The sequence below is a fragment of the Hippoglossus stenolepis genome, chromosome 9 (assembly GCF_022539355.2).
Source record: "Hippoglossus stenolepis isolate QCI-W04-F060 chromosome 9, HSTE1.2, whole genome shotgun sequence".
Classification (NCBI taxonomy): domain Eukaryota; kingdom Metazoa; phylum Chordata; class Actinopteri; order Pleuronectiformes; family Pleuronectidae; genus Hippoglossus; species Hippoglossus stenolepis.
This window is the reverse complement of record NC_061491.1, coordinates 2,553,630-2,576,451: the sequence shown is the minus strand read 5'-3', so window position 1 is coordinate 2,576,451 and position 22,822 is coordinate 2,553,630. Positions and strand designations below refer to the sequence as shown.

The 22,822-nt window shown below is 40.6% G+C and overlaps 1 protein-coding gene across 1 annotated transcript in view; it reads left to right on the top strand.

Annotated features, from left to right (window-relative positions):
* stxbp1b (syntaxin binding protein 1b) overlaps nucleotides 1–14,009 on the top strand; it is a 30,482-nt gene extending 16,473 nt beyond the window's left edge. Inside the window, exons 11-20 of the mRNA XM_035166970.2 lie at nucleotides 630–690; nucleotides 1,631–1,696; nucleotides 2,447–2,527; nucleotides 3,955–4,093; nucleotides 4,402–4,511; nucleotides 4,926–5,027; nucleotides 6,828–6,913; nucleotides 7,008–7,162; nucleotides 8,196–8,319; nucleotides 13,123–14,009. Coding sequence (XP_035022861.1) covers nucleotides 630–690; nucleotides 1,631–1,696; nucleotides 2,447–2,527; nucleotides 3,955–4,093; nucleotides 4,402–4,511; nucleotides 4,926–5,027; nucleotides 6,828–6,913; nucleotides 7,008–7,162; nucleotides 8,196–8,305 — 910 coding nt within the window. The 3' untranslated portion in view covers nucleotides 8,306–8,319; nucleotides 13,123–14,009. The remainder of the gene's footprint in view (nucleotides 1–629; nucleotides 691–1,630; nucleotides 1,697–2,446; nucleotides 2,528–3,954; nucleotides 4,094–4,401; nucleotides 4,512–4,925; nucleotides 5,028–6,827; nucleotides 6,914–7,007; nucleotides 7,163–8,195; nucleotides 8,320–13,122) is intronic.
* Nucleotides 14,010–22,822: the final 8,813 nt, after the last annotated feature.

The window sequence follows — 22,822 nt, the reverse complement described above, 5'->3', positions numbered from 1 at the left end:
TGAGCGAGTGAGCGGGTATGGGTACATGGAGCGGGTCATTCTGCGCATTCGTTAATGCATTTAAAAAATCTATGCGTTAATTCCACAAATTAATCATCCCGCGTTAACACGTTAATTTTTACAGCCCTATATAAAATATATATATATATGTATTTTTAGTTCAGTTAATATTTGTTTTTAGACGACTTCACTGGGGATGGTGGTTTGGTGAAGAACTCCAGCACATCTTGTTTTCCATAACTTACAGATGACTGTACTAATCATTGGAAATCTGGTGTGAACTGGGCAGATTTTCTATAAATATTCCATACATAGCAGATTTACAATTTACATCGATATGAAAACCAATAGTCAATATGTAATTTCCCCCCCAAACATCTTGGGACCACTGACAGTGTAAAAGCAGGTGTTGGATTGTTTCTTCATGGCATGGGACAGATTTTGACAAGTCACTGACAGAAGCTTGAACACATTATGTCTCTTTAATGTTCAGAGATGCTTCCTTTTCCATCACACACCTAAATCTCTGGCAGAAAGCCACCACAGAACCGTTATTCATCTCAGGGAATATGATACAGAGCTCCCCAGTTTGTTGTTCCTGACCATCTCTTTTTCAATCCTCTGCACAGGGCTGTGACCCGTTCTCTGAAAGAATTCTCTGCCGACAAAAAAGTGAACACTGGAGAAAAGGTAAAGGACAAACTGGACTCACTCTGCTATGGTTTCAGGATCTGTGACCGTGTCGCTGCTCATTACTGTCCTTCACGAAAAGAAAAAGCAGAAGTCCTGTACTTTACTGGGATTTTTACTATTTCTTCAAATTCAAATACTGTATTATGGGTGAAGACACCAAGTCAACAGAAGAATAATTCCATTAAAAGTATCTGAGTTAACTAAAAGAATACATTCTTTATTTGTATCTTTTTTGTAACCATTTCTTGAATCTGGGCATCAGTTAAACAGTTGTCATAGCGATAGCCACACTGAATTTAGTTTGACGTCGCATAGCTCTGCTTGTTGCCATATGCAAAACATGATTTTGAAGCAAATACGCTTCCATTCACTAGGGTTATACCCACCACGGCCGCCCCCCCCTTAGCTCAGCTGCTGCCTGGCAGAAGTATAATGCTATGTCTCTAATGAGATGCGTCAATTATTATACTCACATGGACACAGCAAACTTAGTGATGTAGTGCACTGGTCAAACCCATCATTCACAGGCTCATGTTGTCTGGCAGGTTTGGGTCAGCTTTCAAGAAAATACACCCACGTCTGCACTAGAGGGTGCAGTTCCTCTCGTGTCCTGGTTGTCAATGGTCTGCATGACCTAAATATGAAGTAAACTACCTCAACTGTAATTTGTAATTATCCTGACCTGTCCTCACTTATCAGCAGCTTCATCGTCAATTGTGGTTTTGGTCAATGCACACGTTTTAGTGTGATAAATATAAATAATTCTTAATAACTAATAATTATAGCTGTCATATAAACATAATGTAATAAAAAGTACCTTATCTGCTTCTGATAGTATTGAAGTAAAAGTTCCTAAATGCTATACAAAACATAATACTGTAGTAATATATCAGAGGAAAACTGTAATTAACTATTCTCACTCATCCGTGTGTTTCAGACCACCATGAAGGAACTGGCTCAGATGCTGAAGAAGATGCCCCAGTATCAGAAGGAGCTTAGTAAGGTAGGACCTCAGGTGTTACTACTGTACATGTGTAGGTACAGTATGGTCATGGCTCTCAGAGAGGGGACCCAAGAGCACGACTCAGGAGACAGATGTGAATTTGTTTTAGAAAGAAAAAATAGGATACAAAAAGTGAAGCCGGCAAACGAGGGACAAAGGACTGAGGTTAAATCCCAAACATGATCAGGTGCTGGAGAGCTAAGGCTTCTGGCAGAGAGAGAGTGGAAATAAAGCAATAAATCGCCCATACCATAGAGCTGATAAGGGAACGTAGAACAGGAGAGCAGAGGAATGGAGAGGAGTGTTGCTACTGGTGAGCTTGTCATTCTACTGGCGGGAAATGCAGGTAGGTGTGAGTCTGAAACTCAGCACCATGAGGTATTGTATCACTTCATGTGGGAGGTAAAGTGGCCACTCTATCACTCCCTGTATTGTGTTGGGTTCAGGCTACACAATATAAACCTGATGTAAGGCATCTGAACAGAAGATGAGCATCAGATGCAACTATTGATTTGACTTTTAACTTGTACTATTTTGTACTGTTTTCATAATATATGGCCCATCATGGAATCCTCACAACCTCCTGACAGACCTTTACCTTCTGCCCCAAAATATAACAATGCTGCTCTACATTATGCTGACAGTGACCAATGTGTAAACAACATGCTTTTTTAGTACTGTATGCAGTCGATTCTTTCCTCTCTGCCAAATCACTCACTGACACTAAGCATCTGTCCTCTCTGACCTCAGTATTCAACTCATCTCCACCTGGCTGAGGACTGTATGAACCGCTACCAGGGTACTGTGGACAAACTCTGTCGTGTAGAACAGGTAAATCAGAGACACCTCCTTTGATTATTTAGTAGACTGTGTGCAAAATGCTTGTGTGCTTTACTTTCAGAACTTTCAGTCTCATGCCTGTGGATTAGGTATTTAGGTCATTTTGAGGATGTTGTTACCTGGTACAGAGGATATCAAACCTCTGGGTGGCACTGAAGACTTGTGGTGGAGGCACAGAGGGAAAGATACTGCTTGGAGTGCTTGGTGGGGGCAGTGGCTGTGACACAGCTCGTCTCATCAGCTCTTCAGTAGGGATGCACCGATATGGAAATTCTTGGCCGATACCGATATTTAAAACAACAATCTAGCCGATAGCCGATACCGATATTTGTTAATTACTTGAATAATATGAAAAACAGAAAAAGTGACAAGTGTAACTTTAGATGCCATGTTGAAATCCTTGGTGGTATTACCCCCTCTTGAAATGTCGGCTGAACATGTCTTGCAAATTGCTAAACGGCGATCTTTCTCTGAGACAGTGAAGAAATCCCACACAGCCGACGCTGCCGACATTGTCTCTGCTGTTTGTATGTAGTACCTGTTGCGCATGTGCACACCGGACCCGCATTTCTCCGCGCCGGTCAGCCCGCGATTCTCCGCTTGTTGTTGTATGTAACCCGTTCAATGTCGGGTGTCTGGGGTAAATGACGTATTCTCCAAGCAAGCCTTTAGCCCCCTCTCTCTTTTTATCTATATGACTGCTTGTGTGGCTGTAGTGGATGGGCAGAGGGGACATTTAATTATGTGATTGGGAAAATTGGGAAAATTAAAACTCCAGGACAACAGAAGTGGAATACAAAGTATGGGATGCATATTTGATCATTTATATCATATAAAATATGTCATTTATATCGTTTAAAATCATATTTCAGTCTGTTTCCTGGCGTGATACGCTCGCTCGCACGCCGAAACCATCGGTGAAGGGCGCTGGCGCGGCGGCGCATCGCAGCCCATGTGAACCGCCCCAAGGTTTAACAGGGGGTGGATGGGAGGCGCCTGGCTTTCCTTGGCGCTTCAGCGCCCGGTGTAAACCCGGTGTCAGTGTACCATAATCTGGATGCCAGATTGGCAGGCTGCAGAAAACATACCAATGAACATCGGCCAATGTTATCGGTGAACGAGGCGAATATCGGCCGCTACCGATATACGGCCGATACATCGGTGCACCACTACTCTTCAGTATCAAATAAATTCAGTGACACTTGTCTGTACATCCATATTACACAACTGAAGTGCTGAGAGCTAATGTTCCACCGTTTTAATTGTGCCAGTTGACAAAATGTCACTCAGTCCACAACTTAACTCACGGACTCCAGGAAAATGTCTTGATAGCTAGACCACATACCATGTATTGTTAAAATGGATCTTATGTGGACGTCATGTTGAGCTTTGGCTTCTTCTGTCCTCTGTCCTTGAAGGATCTGGCAATGGGCACAGATGCAGAGGGAGAGAAGATCAAGGATCCCATGAGGCTCATTGTTCCCGTTCTACTAGACCCCAATGTCAGTGTCACTGACAAGATCCGCATCATCCTGCTCTACATCTTCCTCAAGAACGGTCAGATCCCCACTGTCCTGCTCCTGTCGTTTTTCATATCAATGTTATCTTTAGAAGGAGAGAGAGAAAATAAGAATGTGACATTATTCCTGTATTTCCACACATTTAATTTGAATCTTAGTATGTTTGCATTCATGTTTCTTGTTTTGTTTTGTTTTTTTGTGCTAGTCAATTCTCAGTTTACCTTGTATTGGCATGCATTGAACCATTTTTGTAAATGTGCCTGCTCTCATGCATGTGTGTGTTGCATGTGTTGACTGAAAATCTGTGCTGCATGTGTTTTGTGTGTCTGCATGTGCGTGTGTCAGGGGTGACTGAGGAGAACCTGTGTAAGCTCCTTCAGCATGCCAGCATCCCACCAGAGGACAGTGACATCATTTCCAACATGGCCCACATGGGTGTTCCTATTATCACTGAGGTGAGCTGTCCTGGCTCAGTGTCTCATTAGAAACTTTGACCTGAGGCACGTTGTCCACTATGTCCTTAATACTTCCATTAAACCTGCTATTCAGGACCACTGATATGTGATATAGAATAATGAAATATATTAATAGGGTTAGAAAGTGTTTTTATTATTTCTGTTTTCTAAACCTCATGCCACAGTCATTGAGATGACCACTATTTCCTAAACCCAGTATCACAATAAGAAAAAAACATTAAAATATAACAAATATTTTGAGGCCTAAATGAACCAAAATAACTCAAACTCAATCAGGATCAAGATCATCATCTGGCATCTATTCTTAAAAATGGCACGCTCTTCATCTGCCTCAGTGAGCTGATCTGCTGATGTGAGTGGAGAACATGAGAGTTGAGTGTGGTTTGTTCACAGGGCATCGCAAAGAAAACCAAGAAGCCGGATCGTAAAGAGCGAATCAGTGAGCAGACCTACCAGCTGTCCAGGTGGACTCCTCATGTCAAGGACCTCATTGAGGTACCTGACATGTGGCAGAATGACGACACACTAATGTTTACTGCACACATGCATCTTAACAGTGTTTTATTAATAGTGCAGATTTTCAAAATGTAATCTTTCTTAGAATGATAAATCTTCCACCAGTTAATTTGACAGGGCAATGTGTTCTTTTGAAGGAAGGAATAAGGCCCCATTCAGACTGGTTTAATTTCTCTATGGGAGGCAGGGCCGGCCCTGTACATTTGGGGGCCCAAAGCAGGATAGGTTTGGGGGAAGAGATAGGCAAGCTTTTGTACGTTCTTATAACCCTCATTCACTTGAAGTCTATTAGTTTAAACCATTGTCTTGATTACTATAGTTAAATGATATGTGACATCAATTAGTTTAAAAGAAATATTCATATTTTTTCAGTCTTGCACACTCATGTGGTGTTAATTACATTACTTTTTCACTTTAAAAAGGCCTTTTTAAAAGTACTTTAATAAAAAAACATGTTGTCACTAAATGTTCTTTATCTGGTTAATATTGCATTTAATATTTCATTCAGTGAGAGAGGGGGCCCTGCCTCCTTCACATGCTTTACATACATATTAATGTCATTGTTTTTCCCTTTTTTTATATACTGTATGAAGTTTAACATTTCACCCCCACCCCAGTAACAATTACAGCCACAATGCTCTATTTCTACAAACTGGCTGATCATGTTGTAGCCTATTAAATGCATCTTATTTTTTAGAAGAAGAGGGGCTTGCCCTACTTAAAAAACAACTCTTTTTTGGCTAATCACATAGAGGGAAACGTATTAATGCCAGTATAGACCTATGCCACGACTCAGAAACAAAGAACTAAAATGAAAAATTCTACTCATGTCTTTTGTTATTATTTAACTTATAGTGAATGCTATGGATTCGGTTTCTCACTAGGTACCTTTTCTTTTGTATGAGTGGATTCAGGCAAAGAGGGTAAGCAGGTCGTAAGTCTTGCTTTAGGTATTTCAGTAAAACAATTGGTCAATATTTTTTTTATACACTGTATTAATGTACATGGACTTGAGTATGGATTTGTATGAATACATAACATTAAAGAGCCTACTTAACCTCACAGCAGCTTTTTTATAGACAGTAGTTTCTACAGGTTGTGTATGTGAGGGCTGGTAAAGGATCGACCAGGGGCGAAGTCAGTAGCAGGCAGAGGTTAGAAACAGCCAGGACTACGAGATAAAAAGAGGGACAGGCAAAAGGAAAAGTTCAAAAATAGGTCAAAACCTGGCAGCGATAACAGCTGAGTATGGCAAAACCATCTCAATCGCCATCTGGTTGCTGGCTGTAGTATAGGTAATAAACCTTGCCTCCTCCAGGTTAGCAGATGGGACCTGGGCCAAACTAAAAAGTACCCATCAGATACATTTTTCTCAAAGATGGTTTCTGTCATTTTAGGTAGTTCATATCACACTGATATATGTCCAAGTGCTCATTTTTTGCTCATTAAGATTTTTTTAATTAGTTATTTGATGCTATCAAAACTAGGTGAAAGGTAATTATTGACACGTGTCCAGTGACCACGATAGCACGATAACTACTGCACAGACTCTGGCTCCCAATAACATCATTGGTGCAAATGACAGCATTTCTGGATAATGGGAAGAAGTGGAGATGCGTTGTTAATTTTTATATACTGTCCACGTTCGTGAGCTTTATTGCAGAGGAGGTGGCCTTGGTGGATAGAAAGGGCGAATGAGGCTTTATATAGTATTTTAGTTGGGAACTGTAACATAGATGAGTGTGTTTGTGATGCTAACTGTTGTATATTTTCCCACAGGATGCCATTGAGGACAAACTTGACCCCAAACTGTACCCGTATATTTCCCAGCGACAAGTGTCCTCCAAAGCCAGTGCTCCATCCAGGTGTGAAGTCTTTTGTGTGGTGCTTTTATTTAACTGAACACATAACTTGTATAAACGGCTATATATATATATTTTCATTTTTCTCGCCATCCAGTGCTCGCTATGGTAACTGGCACAAGAACAGAGGCCCCACAGAGATTAAGACGGGGCCGAGGATCATCATCTTCATTATCGGAGGGATGACGTACAGCGAGATGCGTTGCGTGTATGAGGTCACCCAGGCCAATGGCAAGTGGGAGGCCCTGATCGGTGAGTTCACTGAACAGAGACATGGCTGACCAGGGTATTCAGCATCCCTTAAAGAGGCACTCTGCCAGTTTTACACATGCAGGTCATAATGTCTGAAGGAACTTTATCAAATCTGAGAAAATAACCCAGCAACTAGATGTATGGAGTTTGAGAGACGTGAGCACTGACCTGGGAGGAAGTGTCGCATAAAAGATGCGGTCAAGTTGCATTATGGGAAGTGCAGGATCCAGACTTTTTGTAGTTCCACACATATGAAGTCAGTCATTGGTGTTCAGATTTCATGCTAAACTGTTTAAGTATCTTATCAAAACTGTCTGAGATGCAGAACTGAATTGGTTCATTGGAGCATGTCTCTATATTTGATCCTTTTCACATACAATAAAGAATGTCGGATTCAGAATGTCATGGGAATAAACTCTCCTCTGATGCAGGGTCGCAAAAGTAATGCTACTACTAATACTATCCTCTAGTATATTTAAATTAGTGAATTCAGTTTTCATTTAAAAATTGTATTTGAAATTACATGTCAGCTGTGATCTGCAGCATTCATTATATATTTCATATCGACAAAAGTTTGTTTGATCTTCGTATAAATTGGTAAAGGTTTGCTAAATCCTCCTCAGTGATGTTGAGACGTGTGTGTGTTATAAATCCAGTATTTACTGTATTTTCTGTGCAGCTGACTCATCAGGGCTTGACTCCTGTGTAATGGTATTAATCACATTCTCTGTGAGAGCTGATATGTTATTGTGACTTTCAGTAAATGCAGTGTCAGGTTTGGGAAAGAGAGGAGAAAACAAGTGACTCCTCTACATCCTCTGCAGTTCAGATATCATCAGGCCTTCAGTCCTTTGTCCCACTTGCCTGTAGCGTCTGAGGACAGGCTGTATTTGGCAGCATTTTGCAACTTTCCATCAATACCTCAGTGAATTCATATATTTCATTGTTATAAGACTAACATGGATTCTTTAACAAACAAGCTTCCACCCAGGATTCAGTCCGTGCTGAGATTTCAGGTTTGTGTTCCCTGTAGGTTCCACCCACATTCTCACCCCACCTAAGTACTTAAAGGAACTACAGCACCCAGACTTCTTGGACCCCAATGCCGAACCAGAGGCCACAGAGGAGACGCCTGCAGAATGAAAAGACCTTTGGAAGTAAATACACAGGATTTGATGTGATTTGTGAATCCCAGTGTTACCTGTGTGCCCAGTGACTCACTCTGACCCACTGATCCCTGCAGTTGTTTTTTACTGACTCATATTTTCCACTACAGTGTCTTGTTGGCAATCTTACCTTGTATCATCTGTGCTTTCCTTTTACATCCCTGGCTTCACTGTTTCCCACTAACACTGTATATACACATAATGTTGCTAGGAAGAGAAGTTGCAGCACATATATTTAAGGTAAATAATCCTGGATATAGTATCTGTGGCAGTTCTGACAATGAGATTCATAGAAGTTACACAACAACATGTGTTGGAACTAGGGCTGGCTAATTAACCGAGAAGGTATCGAAACCGCCTTTTATAACCTCTAACCGACTTAATCTTGCTCATTTCAGTTAATTCGGTTAATACTTTCCCCAATGCGTGCATTCACCAACTGCAGCAGCGGCCTGTATTACCCTGCTGCATGTCCTCCCTCCTCACTCGCCTGCTGATCTGCGCTCACTTTACACATTAACAGTAAACATCAACACAATTCAGAAGTTATTAGGACACGTGCAGTTCTTGCAGTTTATTTTGTGCTTGTTTGATTCGCTCGAGAGTTTATGAGACACGTATTTATACACAGTGAAAAAAAGCAGAGATGAGCAGACACACACACACACACACACACACACACACACACACACACACACACACACACACACACACACACACACACACACACACACTCCTGCAGACAGGATAGAAGTTTTTCCCGCAGATTATGACACAACGCAGTGTTTTAACTTCATTGTTGCTCGTAATCGAGGTAGACGTTTGAAACAATCGTAGTATTGATTTGAAGTCATATCGTCCAGCCCTGGTTGAAACAATATGCTGTTTTACACCAGTTAAGATCCAGAGATTACTTCCTGTAGAGCTCCATTTGGCATATATTATATCACCAAAGCATGTGAACACAACATATCAGCACCCACACATGTAGCTGCGTTGTATTCCAAGTGAGAAGCAAATGTCAACTGGAAACATTTAGTTTGGACCTTGGTTAGCAACCTTTTATGTTTAATAAGTACTAATACTAGATTTAAATCATATAGCAAAGGTATAATTGTGTTCTGAGCAGTGTGATGTGATCCATTTCTCTCTCTATGTTTGGTAGTCAGTCCAGGAGCATGTGCATGCTAGTGCACGTGAGTTCCTCTCTGTGAAACTGTTGGCCCTCTCCACTTTTATGAAGTGAGATGGCTCCAGTTTCATGACAAAACAATGACAGTTTTAAACAGTCTCTGGGCTACACATAACAGTTAATATAAACTAAAAGTAACTTTTTCAAACTTTGGTGAGTGTAAAGATTATAAAGATTAAACAGAAAATGGTGCACAGGTGACACAAGTGAGGCACGACAGGATGAAGGGGCCAAGAACATTGATCCTACTCTATAATAAATTGTCAGATAGACGTATGGCTTTTGAACTTTTCTTAAGCTCCTAGTTGTCATTCCTCACATGTCTTCCTCATGTGTAACGAAGCAAGAAGACATAGGTGCTTGCTGTTATTCACATTTGTGTGATTCATACTCAACGAAGTTATAAAAGACAGATTAGGAGAGCAGTTGGATGTAGCCAGAAGAGGCCGTGAGCAGGTTTTTACCTCACCTTCCACTGAGTGTTATCTTTAAGGCATGCTGAGCCCCTTATGTGCCGCACCATGAAGACTGACACCACACCAAAGTAACACAAAAGACCATCACCAGCACTGAAGTCATGGATGGATTGTGACACAGCATGTCCCTCAACTTTCCTACCCATAGAAGCAAGACACCCAGTTGTTTTGTATTGTTTAGTTGTTATTTGTGTGTTTGTAGTGATTTTATTCCTTTTTGTTGTTGTTTTGTGTCTGTTGGTGGTTATTTTATGTCCTTACCACAGGGCCACTGAACTGATCATTCAATAATATGTGCAATTTAAACCAACATTTAAATTTCTCTCTTTAAATGAAGCTGACTAAGAGTATGAAATAAGATAATGTAGGTCTGTAGCCAGTGATTAACCTATGACACAGTATAGAATATCTTAAAATACAATGGTAGTTGAACAATGGGGTAAAAACCCATACACCCTAAAATCCGTAGGAAAGACATTGTGTGATTAATATATAGTAAAAAAAAAAGAAAGATTTGTCTCATCATTAATTTAATGCAAATCTGTTAATCAATACAACTACCTTGCTGGTGTGTGAGTGTGAAATCCAGGCATTTTTTACCCAGTTGGGTTTTAAAGAAACTTTCTAAAGCTTGAAGCGATTCCTTTTTCTCAAACCACAGTTCAATACAGCAGCAATGTAGAACTTTTGATTTTCAAAGGTCATGCATCCTCCTGTCTGAACGCTGCTGGTAGTTGTACCTCACTTCCCTTTTTGTTCCCTCCAGGGCTGTCTGTGTGATTTGTTGCTCTGTCGCTTTGTCTTCCTTTATTTGTATCAGTCCTGTTCTCTTCTCCAACAACATTCTTTGGCGCTTGTCTTCTAGGTGCAGCCTCGTCCTCACAGACAGACACTGTGATTTTGTATCACTTCTTGAAGAACTGCTAAACATATTTTCATAGTTATTCTATTCTATTCTGAATGCCTTCAACTAGTTCAATCAAATCTTTATATGCACGCTGGCGGGAACATTCATGTAACGGCACTCAAAGAAGTTGTGCCATCATGTCGGCAATGTACTGTATACACATGTGACACTACATGCTGGATCCTGACCAGTCATAGCTTGTAGTCTGTCATGACTTGCATTGTGTATAGATGTAAAGTTAAAGAGAGTTCTGTGCTCCTATTGGTCAGCATTCCTAAATTTCCACATCTCTAAAATCCAGCCCCTATCAGGCTGATATCCCAGCATTCATCAGAGGTTGATCTCTAACTAAGTAAGCTCAGCAGTAGTTAAGTAGAATATAATTCAAATTAGAAAGCCCTCAAGATCAATGGAGGCCCTGAAGAGCAGACGAGAAAAAAACTTCAAATTCTGATCTCTCAGGGATTCCATAAGTATTCCCCAGAGCTGCACAACCCTTTACGTTAGTGACCTAAGTCATGAAAACTAGATTTAAGGCTCAGCATAATTTGTGCAGAACTTTAATTACACTAACTCATCAAATGGTATAATGTATTCAAGATACAGTATGCAATAATACCAGATTACTGTATTAATATGAAAATCTCTGAAAACCAGATATAGATCAGAGTGGAGTATCAAAATCAAATAAATGTTGACAGCACAATCAGCTGTAAAAAAGCTAATCGGGACTAAACCAACCACCTTAATTCAACCTGCAGTCTGCTGAGTGATACAAACACAAACACCACAACAACACACAAGGACATTCGAGTGAAACTGAAATCCAAGTTAAGGTAATGGAGGAATTCATTCTGTTGAAGTAGTTAAAAAATGAATCCGGCTTCATCAGTGGTTTTACAAAACCTGTTCCTATAGGTTCCTTAAATTCCAAAATGACAGATGATCCACATGTACTGAAGGTTTTTCATATTTGGAATCATTTCAGAAAAGTATGCTGAAAGGATGATTCCAGTTAATATCAATGTGGTCTTTGTTTCATTTGGTCTTTATTAATCTGTATCAGTATTGGTAAAATTATACTCACCAAAGTAAGATTAGGGATAATGAGGGATTGTAAATAAAATCAAAGGTTATCCAGATTATCAGTTTTTTTGGTACAGTGGATCAGAGCAGGAAGTCAGTTTGTAAACTCATAGAAGCAGCTCCGTTATGCTCAAGATAATTTGACCTCAAACAGAATCATCAAAACCTTATCAATGGATGTGCACAATTAACATATTTCACTGGAATTACTGGGAGCTGCCATCTTGCAACATGATATCCAACTCTTATAATGCATCCATGGTCATCTGAAAAATATAAGACCATACATTTGACTTTATTTTAATACTTTTTGGCTAACTTTGTAGTTTGTTAAAACCAACTCTATCACCAGACAAGGCCATTGGTATAAGATATGGTAAGAAATAGAAAAGAAGAAATGATTTAAAGTTTTAACTTCCTTTATATCTGCACATGGCGGCCTGGCTGGGGAAGGTTAGGGATAGATGGGGGTGATGAAAAATGGTTGGTGGTTGGTAGTTCTGATATCAAGGGAGGACAATACTTGCAATAGCATATGTGGTGTCATATGGACCAATAATAAGGATAACTGTGTAAGTTGCATGGCCCAATCAGCTGCAACCAAACTGACACCAAATCACACCATACATTATCTCAAGAGTACAAAGTAAGGTTAAGACCTTAAGGCCACTTAAGTGAGAAAACCCTGTGGGGTCGACCACAGATTCATAGACTCCAGTCCAGAGATATGGGATCTCCATACGGCCCATTACAGTAGACAGTAAGGCACACTGCTCTCTTCCTGCAGTGACACTGATCATTTGCTCTGGGTGTAAATTATAAGGTGTAAATTGTCTAATATACAGATACTAGGCCGGATGTCTGCCTGGTCGTCTGTCTGTGCGTTTAGAGTTCTGTGATTTCTATAAATAACTTGCTTACCACAATGGTTCAGGAATGACTCTTGAAATGAAGACCTTGGAAATATACCCTTTAATTTTAGAATGAAAAACACTTGAATTATTTGGGATATTAGACTGATCTGAACTGATTGACAAAAGGAAAAACAAAGTGAAGTGTATGGACTTTCAGTGCCTTTCCTTGGTATTTGAGATCGAGATCGAAAAGTGATGTGTTCCTCTTGTGTCTTTCAGGATCAACTGAACTCCTCACCCCTGCTCGCCTTCTGAAAACCCTCAAAGACCTAGAGAAAGAAACACAGACCAGTTAAGAAGTTCCTGTAGTTCGCCCTCCTCAGCCTGATTCATAAATAACAGCCCCCACCCCCAGCATGACACATCAAACATACACTCGATGCTGTGCAGGATTCAATGGCTGCTGACCCACAAACCAAACTGTGTTTTAAATTGAGCGTGTTGATGTTGATCAAAATGTATTGGGAGAGACTGAATTTATGTTCTGTGTGGTCCATTGTGCTCTGTGTGATGATCATTTGGGAAAATGATGTTGAGATGACTGGATGAGATCTGGAGATAATGGGATATAAATGAAAACTGTAGAATCAAGAGTGTTGAGTATATGCTCCAACAATGGTCCACTGCTTCTCAGTTATGATGGAACATTATTAATAACCCATCCCCCACCAGTACACAGCTTCCTTCTTTTATTTTGTTGGAGCATGCCAGTTTTAATGTAGTGCTTTCCATACAGCCACACAATACTGTATAAATAGACAGATTTACTGTGATGTGTCTGACCTTGGAAATGCCAATGTACTCTGAAGTTATATCTAACTGTAGATTAGGCATCTCAAAGATAAATATACAGTTTAGTTGTTTTGTGCATTGTCTCAAGACTCAGCAGTGTTTCTGACTTTGTATTTTTTCCTGTAGAGATTGAGCTACATTTTGATCCCCCATGTTTGACCACAGTGTTGTCACTGTTTTTTTTTGTTGTAGTGATTTTCTGTAACTGTGTATGAGGAGAGAGGTCAGTATTAAGTCTGTGTTTTTATGTCCACATGCATGAGCAATGCTTGCTGCAGGATATGTGTTGAGCTAATAAAGCGGCTTCTATTAAACTCTTCATTTAGTTTTCCTTTAACTCTGCAGCGGTCGTCAAAATGATCCTGAAATATCCAAGAGCTCTTGAAAGTACAAAGTGTGAGCACAGGTCATCTAAATAGAAACTTGTAGGGATGACAACATTAATATTTCTTCTCAAGTAACCGTCAAGTCAGTTATGTTTATCTATTTATTTATTTATCTATTTATTATAAAGCCAAGATCATCGATCAACTTGCGAGCAAAATATAAAAAGCCCACACACAGTGGAATTTTGTTGAGTGAAGGTGTAAGGACTGCAGGACAGTGCACCTGTCACTAAGACATGCAATCTATCACAAATCACACATGTGCTTAGAAGGTCTTCTCTCTCGTGGCAGCTATTGAAAGTCTAAAAATGAAAAGTCATCCATGAGTGCCCGGAACAAAGTAAATAGCACAATATAGCATCAACATCATTGGAAGTCATGAATCACCTACACTGCCTCTCATTTACTCAGACTCAGGACCTACTTTTATCACTATAATAAGTCTTTTAGTGATACAAGTAGGTCCTGAGTCTGTTCCAATTAGAGTGTCTCTCCTAACTCAGGAACAACGTTTTGCCTTGGGATATTCTATTAATATGGGTTAAGAAATTAAAACCTTAAAAACTCATTTCCTGCAACAAGCTCTGAATGTCCAACCAATGTTCATAAAATTTCAGCACTGACCGAAAGAAAAAAACTTGATCTTCTTGGAGTGTCAGAATGTTGGGAGTTGTGATTTTTTATAAGTAATTAAATTTAAGACATTAAAGCATAATATAACAGAATGGATGAGGGCATCAAGGTGGGTGCTGCTTGGCTGTGTTTTTGTCAAAATCTAGTTTTATAACCTTCATTACTTCCATATAGTGTATAGGTTTACATGGAAAATATTCCTCACTAACTGTATATTTAGGCAAAGGTCTAGATCTAGACTTCTTCTTCCTCTTCTTCACTTAGCTTAAACTTACATTCATCTTATGGTGTCTTTTCATTTCTACTCATAAATATTGATTTCATCACAGTTTTTTCCACGTAATACATTAGTTTACCTTGATATAGTACCGTCCTTCCTGCATTTTAATGTGATTAACCTGGTTATGTAATCTATTACAAACATTGAGCTGTATTTCCTTATAAATCCACTGGAGGGAGCTTTTGTCCAGTGCTGATAAAAGCTGTTTAAAGAGTGGGACAGATGAGACTCTGAAGCATGTGAATTCAGCCGTGATGGAAAATTACTTATTTCTCATTGAAGAGAATTGGATTGCTGTTTTGATCAATGCTTTTGTTCAGGTGAAAAAGTGAGATGAAAGAGGCAATGAGCTGATCTGGACGCACCTCATCAGTAAACCAGGGTCAGTGTGCAACATTACAAACCCTCACCAACATGTATTGTACCTGCTCTGTGAATAGGCTGGCACTCTGCCTGAGGTATAAGCAGCTAGACACTACATTTCCTTTCAGAAATACTGTGGAAATAATGCTGTGCCATTGGTCTGGCACAAGCTCCATTTATTTATTTATAATCGTTTTAGTTCTCTCAAGGCCGCAGGCGGAGAGGGAGGCAGCGTAAGATGTTGTGAGTCATTTCAGCACTATGGAAACCAGTATTTTCTAGAGACAAAGCTGAGAACAGCTGAACACATGTCCACCTCTGTTATGTGGAATACAACACAAGCTTATATAACCAGAACATCTCGTCGAGTCTGTGCAGAGGGAATTCCTCTATGCTTCAGTTTCAGTCTTTACTCCCCAGTCCGTTTACTCACTGCCCAAACTCCTTCAATTCAAAGATGGAAATTGTTTAGCATATCCGAGAGAGTCTCTGTAGAATCCGAAAAATTAGATTGTAGAAACCAATTTAACATCAAGATCATGTCTTCACTTGTGATTGTGTATCTAAAGCTGCTTTCAGACATGCACTGGACATTCTCCGTAGAGGCTACATGTGTTATTGCCAATGGCCAAGTGAGAGCCTCCTGAGAAAGTCGGGAGATGTGAGAACACAGAGGGAGATCATATGCAGGATTCACCGAGAGCAAGTTGTTGATCACACAACAGAAGGAAAAAAAAACGTTCCAAATATCTCCCGAGGAAAAAGTGGTATCACATAAGTAGAAAACACTGTAAAAATGTTTGGTAATAAGGGCAGACGCTGGCTAAGATGAGCTGTAAACAAAAACATGTGACCTCTACAGCAGATTGGATACATTACATCCTGCCTCTTTACGCTGCACCACCACTCACCTGAATCCTGCGGTGGATTTGTTGCTGCTTGTTGCGTCTGAGCAGAGAATCTCCTGCTGAGTTGTGCATGTGTGAAACTCTGCAGAAAGTCTAGACCCAATTCTCCAGACACCTTCCAGAGGTCATGTCTCAACTGCAGACAACAGGGGGCCCGTTCAGAAAAAATAATTTATAAAAAGTCTCATCCAGAGACAACAACAAATGGGCTGACTGTGTCATTGTATTGAACTAAAACTGGTGTGAGTTTGTGAACATGAAGACATGAGGTTGTGTGATCGTGAAATTACAGTGAGATGAGTTCACCTCAGTCTTTCTCTAATCTCACAGTTGATATCATTTGTGTGTATACTTTATTACATCCACAAACATTTTCAAAAATCTAAATAAGTAATTTTTTTTAATTTACATCTCAAGCATAGAAATGATCTCTGCACATGTAACTGTGGTATCGTATGGTCAGAATATGTGCATTATACATATTTGTTTATCAAACCTTGTAATCTGTTTTCCAGAATACAGTGAATATTCCTCACATCTTCTTCCATCGAGTTAGCACTGATGAAAAGAATCAGCACAAACTCTTCTTGCCGCGTTTGGTTGAGTCAGCAAGCTGTTAATGGAAAAATGGAATGGAGGCCAGCTCGATATAAATGAGATTGTCGTCCTGATTTAAAACAGAGCAACAGCCCGGTGTGTGTGTGTGATGCATTTTAAAAGAGTAGTCGAGCAGCAGCAGGCAGAAGAGAGAAAGTATTAGCTCACCCATTCTCTTTCCCCATGACCAGAGCGAATGAACATGGAGGGATCAGCCTTACCGCGACTTCTCTGCAGAAATCAAAGTCAGTCACGTTATAGCTTAATCAGGTGGTGTTGATGGTGGCCAACTGTTTATCAGAGAAACCCGCACATTGATCAGATAGAGCACAAAAGAAGGAGAACGAAATCACTCGTCAAGTGGTAAAACAGAATAATAAGATGTGCAACCCAAGTTATACGGTCAGAAGAAGGCATGATTTACCTGTTGGGAGCCCTGAAAGAAAGGAGGTGTGGTGATTGTGGATCGTGATGGCAGTTGATCGAGGATTATTATTACAACTAGATTGCTTAGATATAAAATATGCCCTCTCATGTTTGGCAATAACTCATCATTACAATTGTCGTAGCTGCTCACTTCATCCTTGTCAGACATTTTCTTTTTCCCCTGAAACAATGATACAACTCTCCATTTATGTTAGACACCGCCTTTCTCATCAGTGTTGTAAATATTGTCGTTTTGTTGACATCTATCACACTTCTGCTCGTCCTGGGAGAGAGATCCCTCACCTGCTGTGGTTTTTTTGGAAGTTTTTCCTCACTCCTGTTGATAGTTAAGAACAGAGGATGTCGCACCTTGTTAAGCCCTATGAGGTTAATTGTGTATGAGCTACATAAATACAATTTGAGTGATTAACAGATTGACTAGCCTTGGGGTGCCAGGGCCCCTGGGAGCCAGCGATCCCATTGCCTTGTAGTCAAAATCAGCCTTGGTTAAGAGAGAGTGATCAACACTGATAAACTACAGAATGTTTGCTGTCTGTCCCTATACTGTACATCCTGTGTCAGACTGTGTCCTTATCATTAGCAAACTAATAAATTCATCATTGTTTCACAAAAGCTGTTGTTTGATGTTTATTCATTGTTCATCTTAAAGGGGACATAGCATGCAAATTCCACTTTGTTAGTGCTTCTACAGGTTAATGTGGGTATCTGGCATGTCTACCAACCCAAAAACTCTGGGAAAAAAACACTGCGCGTTTGTTATGGTTCCTCTAAGTCAGAAACGTCATGCTTGAGTGACTCGATTGAGCTTCCTGGGTTTTGTGTCATAACAAGGCACTGGAAGTCTCCCTACATGGCCTTGGCCCACCCCCACCTCATCCCCCCGTCCCCCCACACTCATTACGCCGGGTTTACACCGGACGCAGCGAGGCTGCGAGGCAGCGCAGCGCCGTTCCCAAGCGCGCAGCCGCCTGGCTGTTCACACGGGACGAGCATTTCTCCGCTGGTCAGCCCACGATTCACTCACATGTGGCATTTGTCTGGATCGTTGGGACTGGGAGGCTGCAGCAGCTGCTCGGGCGCGACCGCTCGCTCTCCCATGCGTGAGCTGGAATTTGTGTCAGCGCCACACAGCCAGCAGTGTGGAAGACTTCCGCAGTGTTCAGCACTACTGTAACACTGGCACAAACACACAGAGCCCCCCACTCGTTCGCGGGTTACACCGGACTGCGGCGAGGCAGCAGCGCCGTTCTCCAGCACGCAGCCGCCTGGCTGTTCACACGGGACGAGCATTTCTCCGCTGGTCAGCCCCATAGACTGTATATATAAGGTCAGCCCGCGATTCTGCTTTCTCCGCTTGTTGTTGTACCCGTTGAATGTCGGGGTTCGGGGTAAATGATGGTCTTCTAGCCCCCCCACCTCTCTCTTTCTCTCTGTCTGTCTGCTTGTGTGCTTGTAGTGGATGGGCAGAGGGGACATTTAATTATGTGATTGGGAAAATTAAAACTCCAGGACAAAAGAAGGGGAATACAAAGTATGGGATGCATATTTGATAATTTATTTCATATAAAATATGTAATTTATATCGTTTAAAATCATGGGGGAGGGGGAGAGAGCTGGCTCATTAGCATTTAAAGGAACAGGCACTCAAAACAGGTCACTCTGTGGAGGGCTGTTTTATACAGGGTAAAAAGGGTGCTGTTTTAAATGATCCTTGTGGTATTTTGACCAAAGTATGTTACAGACATTTCATTAAGACCCCAAGGAACCATATCAACTTGTGGTAAAATGGGCATGCTATGTCCCCTTTAACTCAAAAGGCAAGGTGATGTACATGTCAAACAGTCCACAATCTCTCAAGATATTCAATTCACAATAAATTGATTGAAAATTAGCATCATGAGTCAATATAAACTCAGAGGATGTCTTTTTCTGTTTAGAGGTACAGCAGGTGTCACCTCTCTCCTCTGCTGTGTTACCAGTGTCATACAGTTACCTTATAGGTTAACCCTGGTCCAGTGGTGTACCCACTTCTAAATAACCTCTGGTGTGTGCTGTCATTTTTTTCATGGACAGCAATAGCATAACCCAACTTACTCTGCCTCAAAGTGGCTAGTCTTCATTGTCTTTGCTGGTTAGGGTTGGTATGAGGAGTGGTGATTGGTTAGTTAGAGTAAGCCAATCAGAGGCAGAGTAGGGCAGGTCATGCCTGTGTTTGCCCTCCTGGGAAAATAACATCACCTTACCTTTACCTGACCTCCTGATTAACTGAACACATTGAAAAACACAACTAAATACGGCCTGTAATGAAATTCAAACATGATACAAACTACCCAAACAAACATTTCAGCAGAAAGGACCTAAGCTTATGAATAAGAAATAGTTGACTCAAAATGTAATCATGTAGTTGTGTCACCCTTCAGTCTGTGGGCAGGTGTTGATGCAGAATCTACCTCTGAAGCAGAAACTAAGTAACAATGTGCCAAAACTACTGGCCCATCTTTGGGTGCACAACATATCCAAGAGTTGTCTGACATGTCACGGCTATTGACACACGGTATTTATCCTTTGCTGAACTTCCTGCTTTAAAAAAAAGTATACTGACTTCCCCAGGCACCACTACACCACCGTCCTATTGTCCTATTCCCCACTATTCATATTGTCACCATTTCTGAATCTCAGTAAACTCTTGCACAGATCCTGATGCAATCGTGTCTGATTTTGTGGACCACAAAATGAAAAGCATCCGGGATTCATATCTTCTGTATCATAGGCTACTGTCGCAAATGCTTCTGTTTCATGTGCCGTTCTATGTGAATTTAATCCAAATTTATAATTTCCACCGTGCTGCACTTTGAAACTTTACTGAGAAACTGCCCTTTTCAGCCTTTCACACAAAAATACTTGAACTTATTGGGGCTGCTGGGAACAGAACAAGACAGATGTTATGAAGGTCAGGCAGCGTCTCGTGGTTCAAGGCTACTGATGGGAAAAACACAAAGACCATGCTGATAAGTGACAAGAAATCCTTTTTAAAAAATCACTAATTTCAACTTCAATTCCTAATCATTACTTCCATTTTACATGAACTGTAAAATAGCATAATTATTCTTATTTACACTACCGTTCAAAAGTTTGGGGTCACTTAGAAATTTCCTTATTTTTCAAAGAAAAGCACTGTTTTTTTCAATGAAGATAACATTAAATTAATCAGAAATACACTCTATACATTGTTAATGTGGTAAATGACTATTCTAGGTGGAAACGTCTGGTTTTTAATGAAATATCTACATAGGTGTATAGAGGCCCATTTCCAGCAACTATCACTCCAGTGTTCTAATGGTACATTGTGTTTGCTAATCGCCTTAGAAGACTAATGGATGATTAGAAAACCCTTGAAAACCCTTGTGCAATTATGTTAGCACAGCTGAAAACTGTTTTGCTGGTGAGAGAAGCTATAAAACTGGCCTTCCTTTGAGCTAGTTGAGTATCTGGAGCATCACATTTGTGGGTTCGATTATACTCTCAAAATGGCCAGAAAAAGAGAACTTTCATGTGAAACTCGCCAGTCTATTCTTGTTCTTAGAAATGAAGGCTATTCCATGCGAGAAATTGCGAAGAAACTGAAAATTTCCTACAACGGTGTGTACTACTCCCTTCAGAGAACAGCACAAACGGGCTCTAACCAGAGTAGAAAGAGAAGTGGGAGGCCCGGTGCACAACTCAGCCAGAAGACAAGTATATTAGAGTCTCTAGTTTGAGAAATAGACGCCTCACAGGTCCTCAACTGGCAGCTTCTTTAAATGGTACCCGCAAAACGCCAGTGTCAACGTCTACAGTGAAGAGGCGACTCCGGGATGCTGGCCTTCTAGGCAGAGTGGCAAAGAAAAGCCATATCTGAGACTGGCCAATAAAAGAAAAAGATTGATATGGGCAAAAGAACACAGACATTGGACAGAGGAAGATTGGAAAAAGTGTTATGGACAGACGAATCAAAGTTTGAGGTGTTTGGATCACACAGAAGAACATTTGTGAGACGCAGAACAGGTGAAAAGATGCTGGAAGAGTGCCTGACGCCATCTGTCAAGCATGGTGGAGGTAATGTGATGGTCTGGGGCTGCTTTGGTGCTGGTAAAGTGGGAGATTTGGACAAGGTAAAAGGGATTTTAAATAAGGAAGGCTATCACTTTGCATCATTTTGCAACGCCATGCCATACCCTGTGGACAGCGCTTGATTGGAGCCAATTTCCTCCTACAACAGGACAATGACCCAAAGCACACCTCCACATTATGCAAGAACTATTTAGGGAAGAAGCAGGCAGCTGGTATGCTGTCTGTAATGGAGTGGCCAGCGCAGTCACCAGATCTCAACCCCATTGAGCTGTTGTGGGAGCAGCTTGACCGTATGGTACGCAAGAAGTGCCCATCAAGCCAATCCAACTTGTGGGAGGGGCTTCAGGAAGCGTGGGGTGACATTTCTACAGATTACCTCAACAAATTAACAGCTAGAATGCCAAAGGTCTGCAATGCTGTAATTGCTGCAAATGGAGCATTCTTTGACGAAAGCAAAGTTTGAAGAACAAAATTAATATTTCAAATAAAAATCATTATTTCTAACCTTGTCAATGTCTTGACTATATTTTCTATTCATTTTGCAACTCATTTGATAAATAAAAGTGTGAGTTTTCATGGAAAACACGAAATTGTCTGGGTGACCCCAAACTTTTGAACGGTAGTGTATGTATTTAAATAAATAAGTAGATTAAATAAATAGAGTTGCATTCATTGTTGGTTGGGAACCTACATGGGATTTGTTGTCAGAAATTAAAAAAACATGAAATACTATTAGCCAGACGTGGCTAAAAAGCTCAAAAGAATCAACTCATCAGTTCTTTAACACAGAATCTCTGCACCAAACAAATCCAAGCTCTCTATCCCTGTTGTTGCTGCATGAGTCATCTGACCCTACACTCGTAGGGTCAGATGAAAGTTTAAAAAAGCTTATTTCTTCACACAAAATAAGCAACATAATATGCAAACATTAGTTTTATCAGACTTTTATTGTGTCCACGGGAAATCTCTTTGGGGAATATTTGTAAATATTTGAAAAATAAATATCGTGAGAACCAATTCAAGAACGAGTGACCTGCTCTGAAGGATTCTTCTCTGCCGACACAGCTGTGATAGGACATGAGGAGGGAAAACGCACAAGAGATGTTAGCAGTTACATCAAGGGGTTACGTAATGGTGTTTAACAAAATTCTCTAGCCTTTCACAATGTACTGTACATATAGCTCTATAAGAATCGGTGTGCAGCCTTTTCTGTACAAGCTTTATCATTTTAGAACTAGTTTGCATTCACAAAACCCCCAAAAATATCATAATCTCATTTACACATTGTTAAAACAGCACAGTATTCTCACCAGGGACACTTCAGTGTTGAATTACTCATACATCATTTCATATAAACTCCTACATTTCTCTAGTAACCACTATTATCTCTAGTGGGATTATGT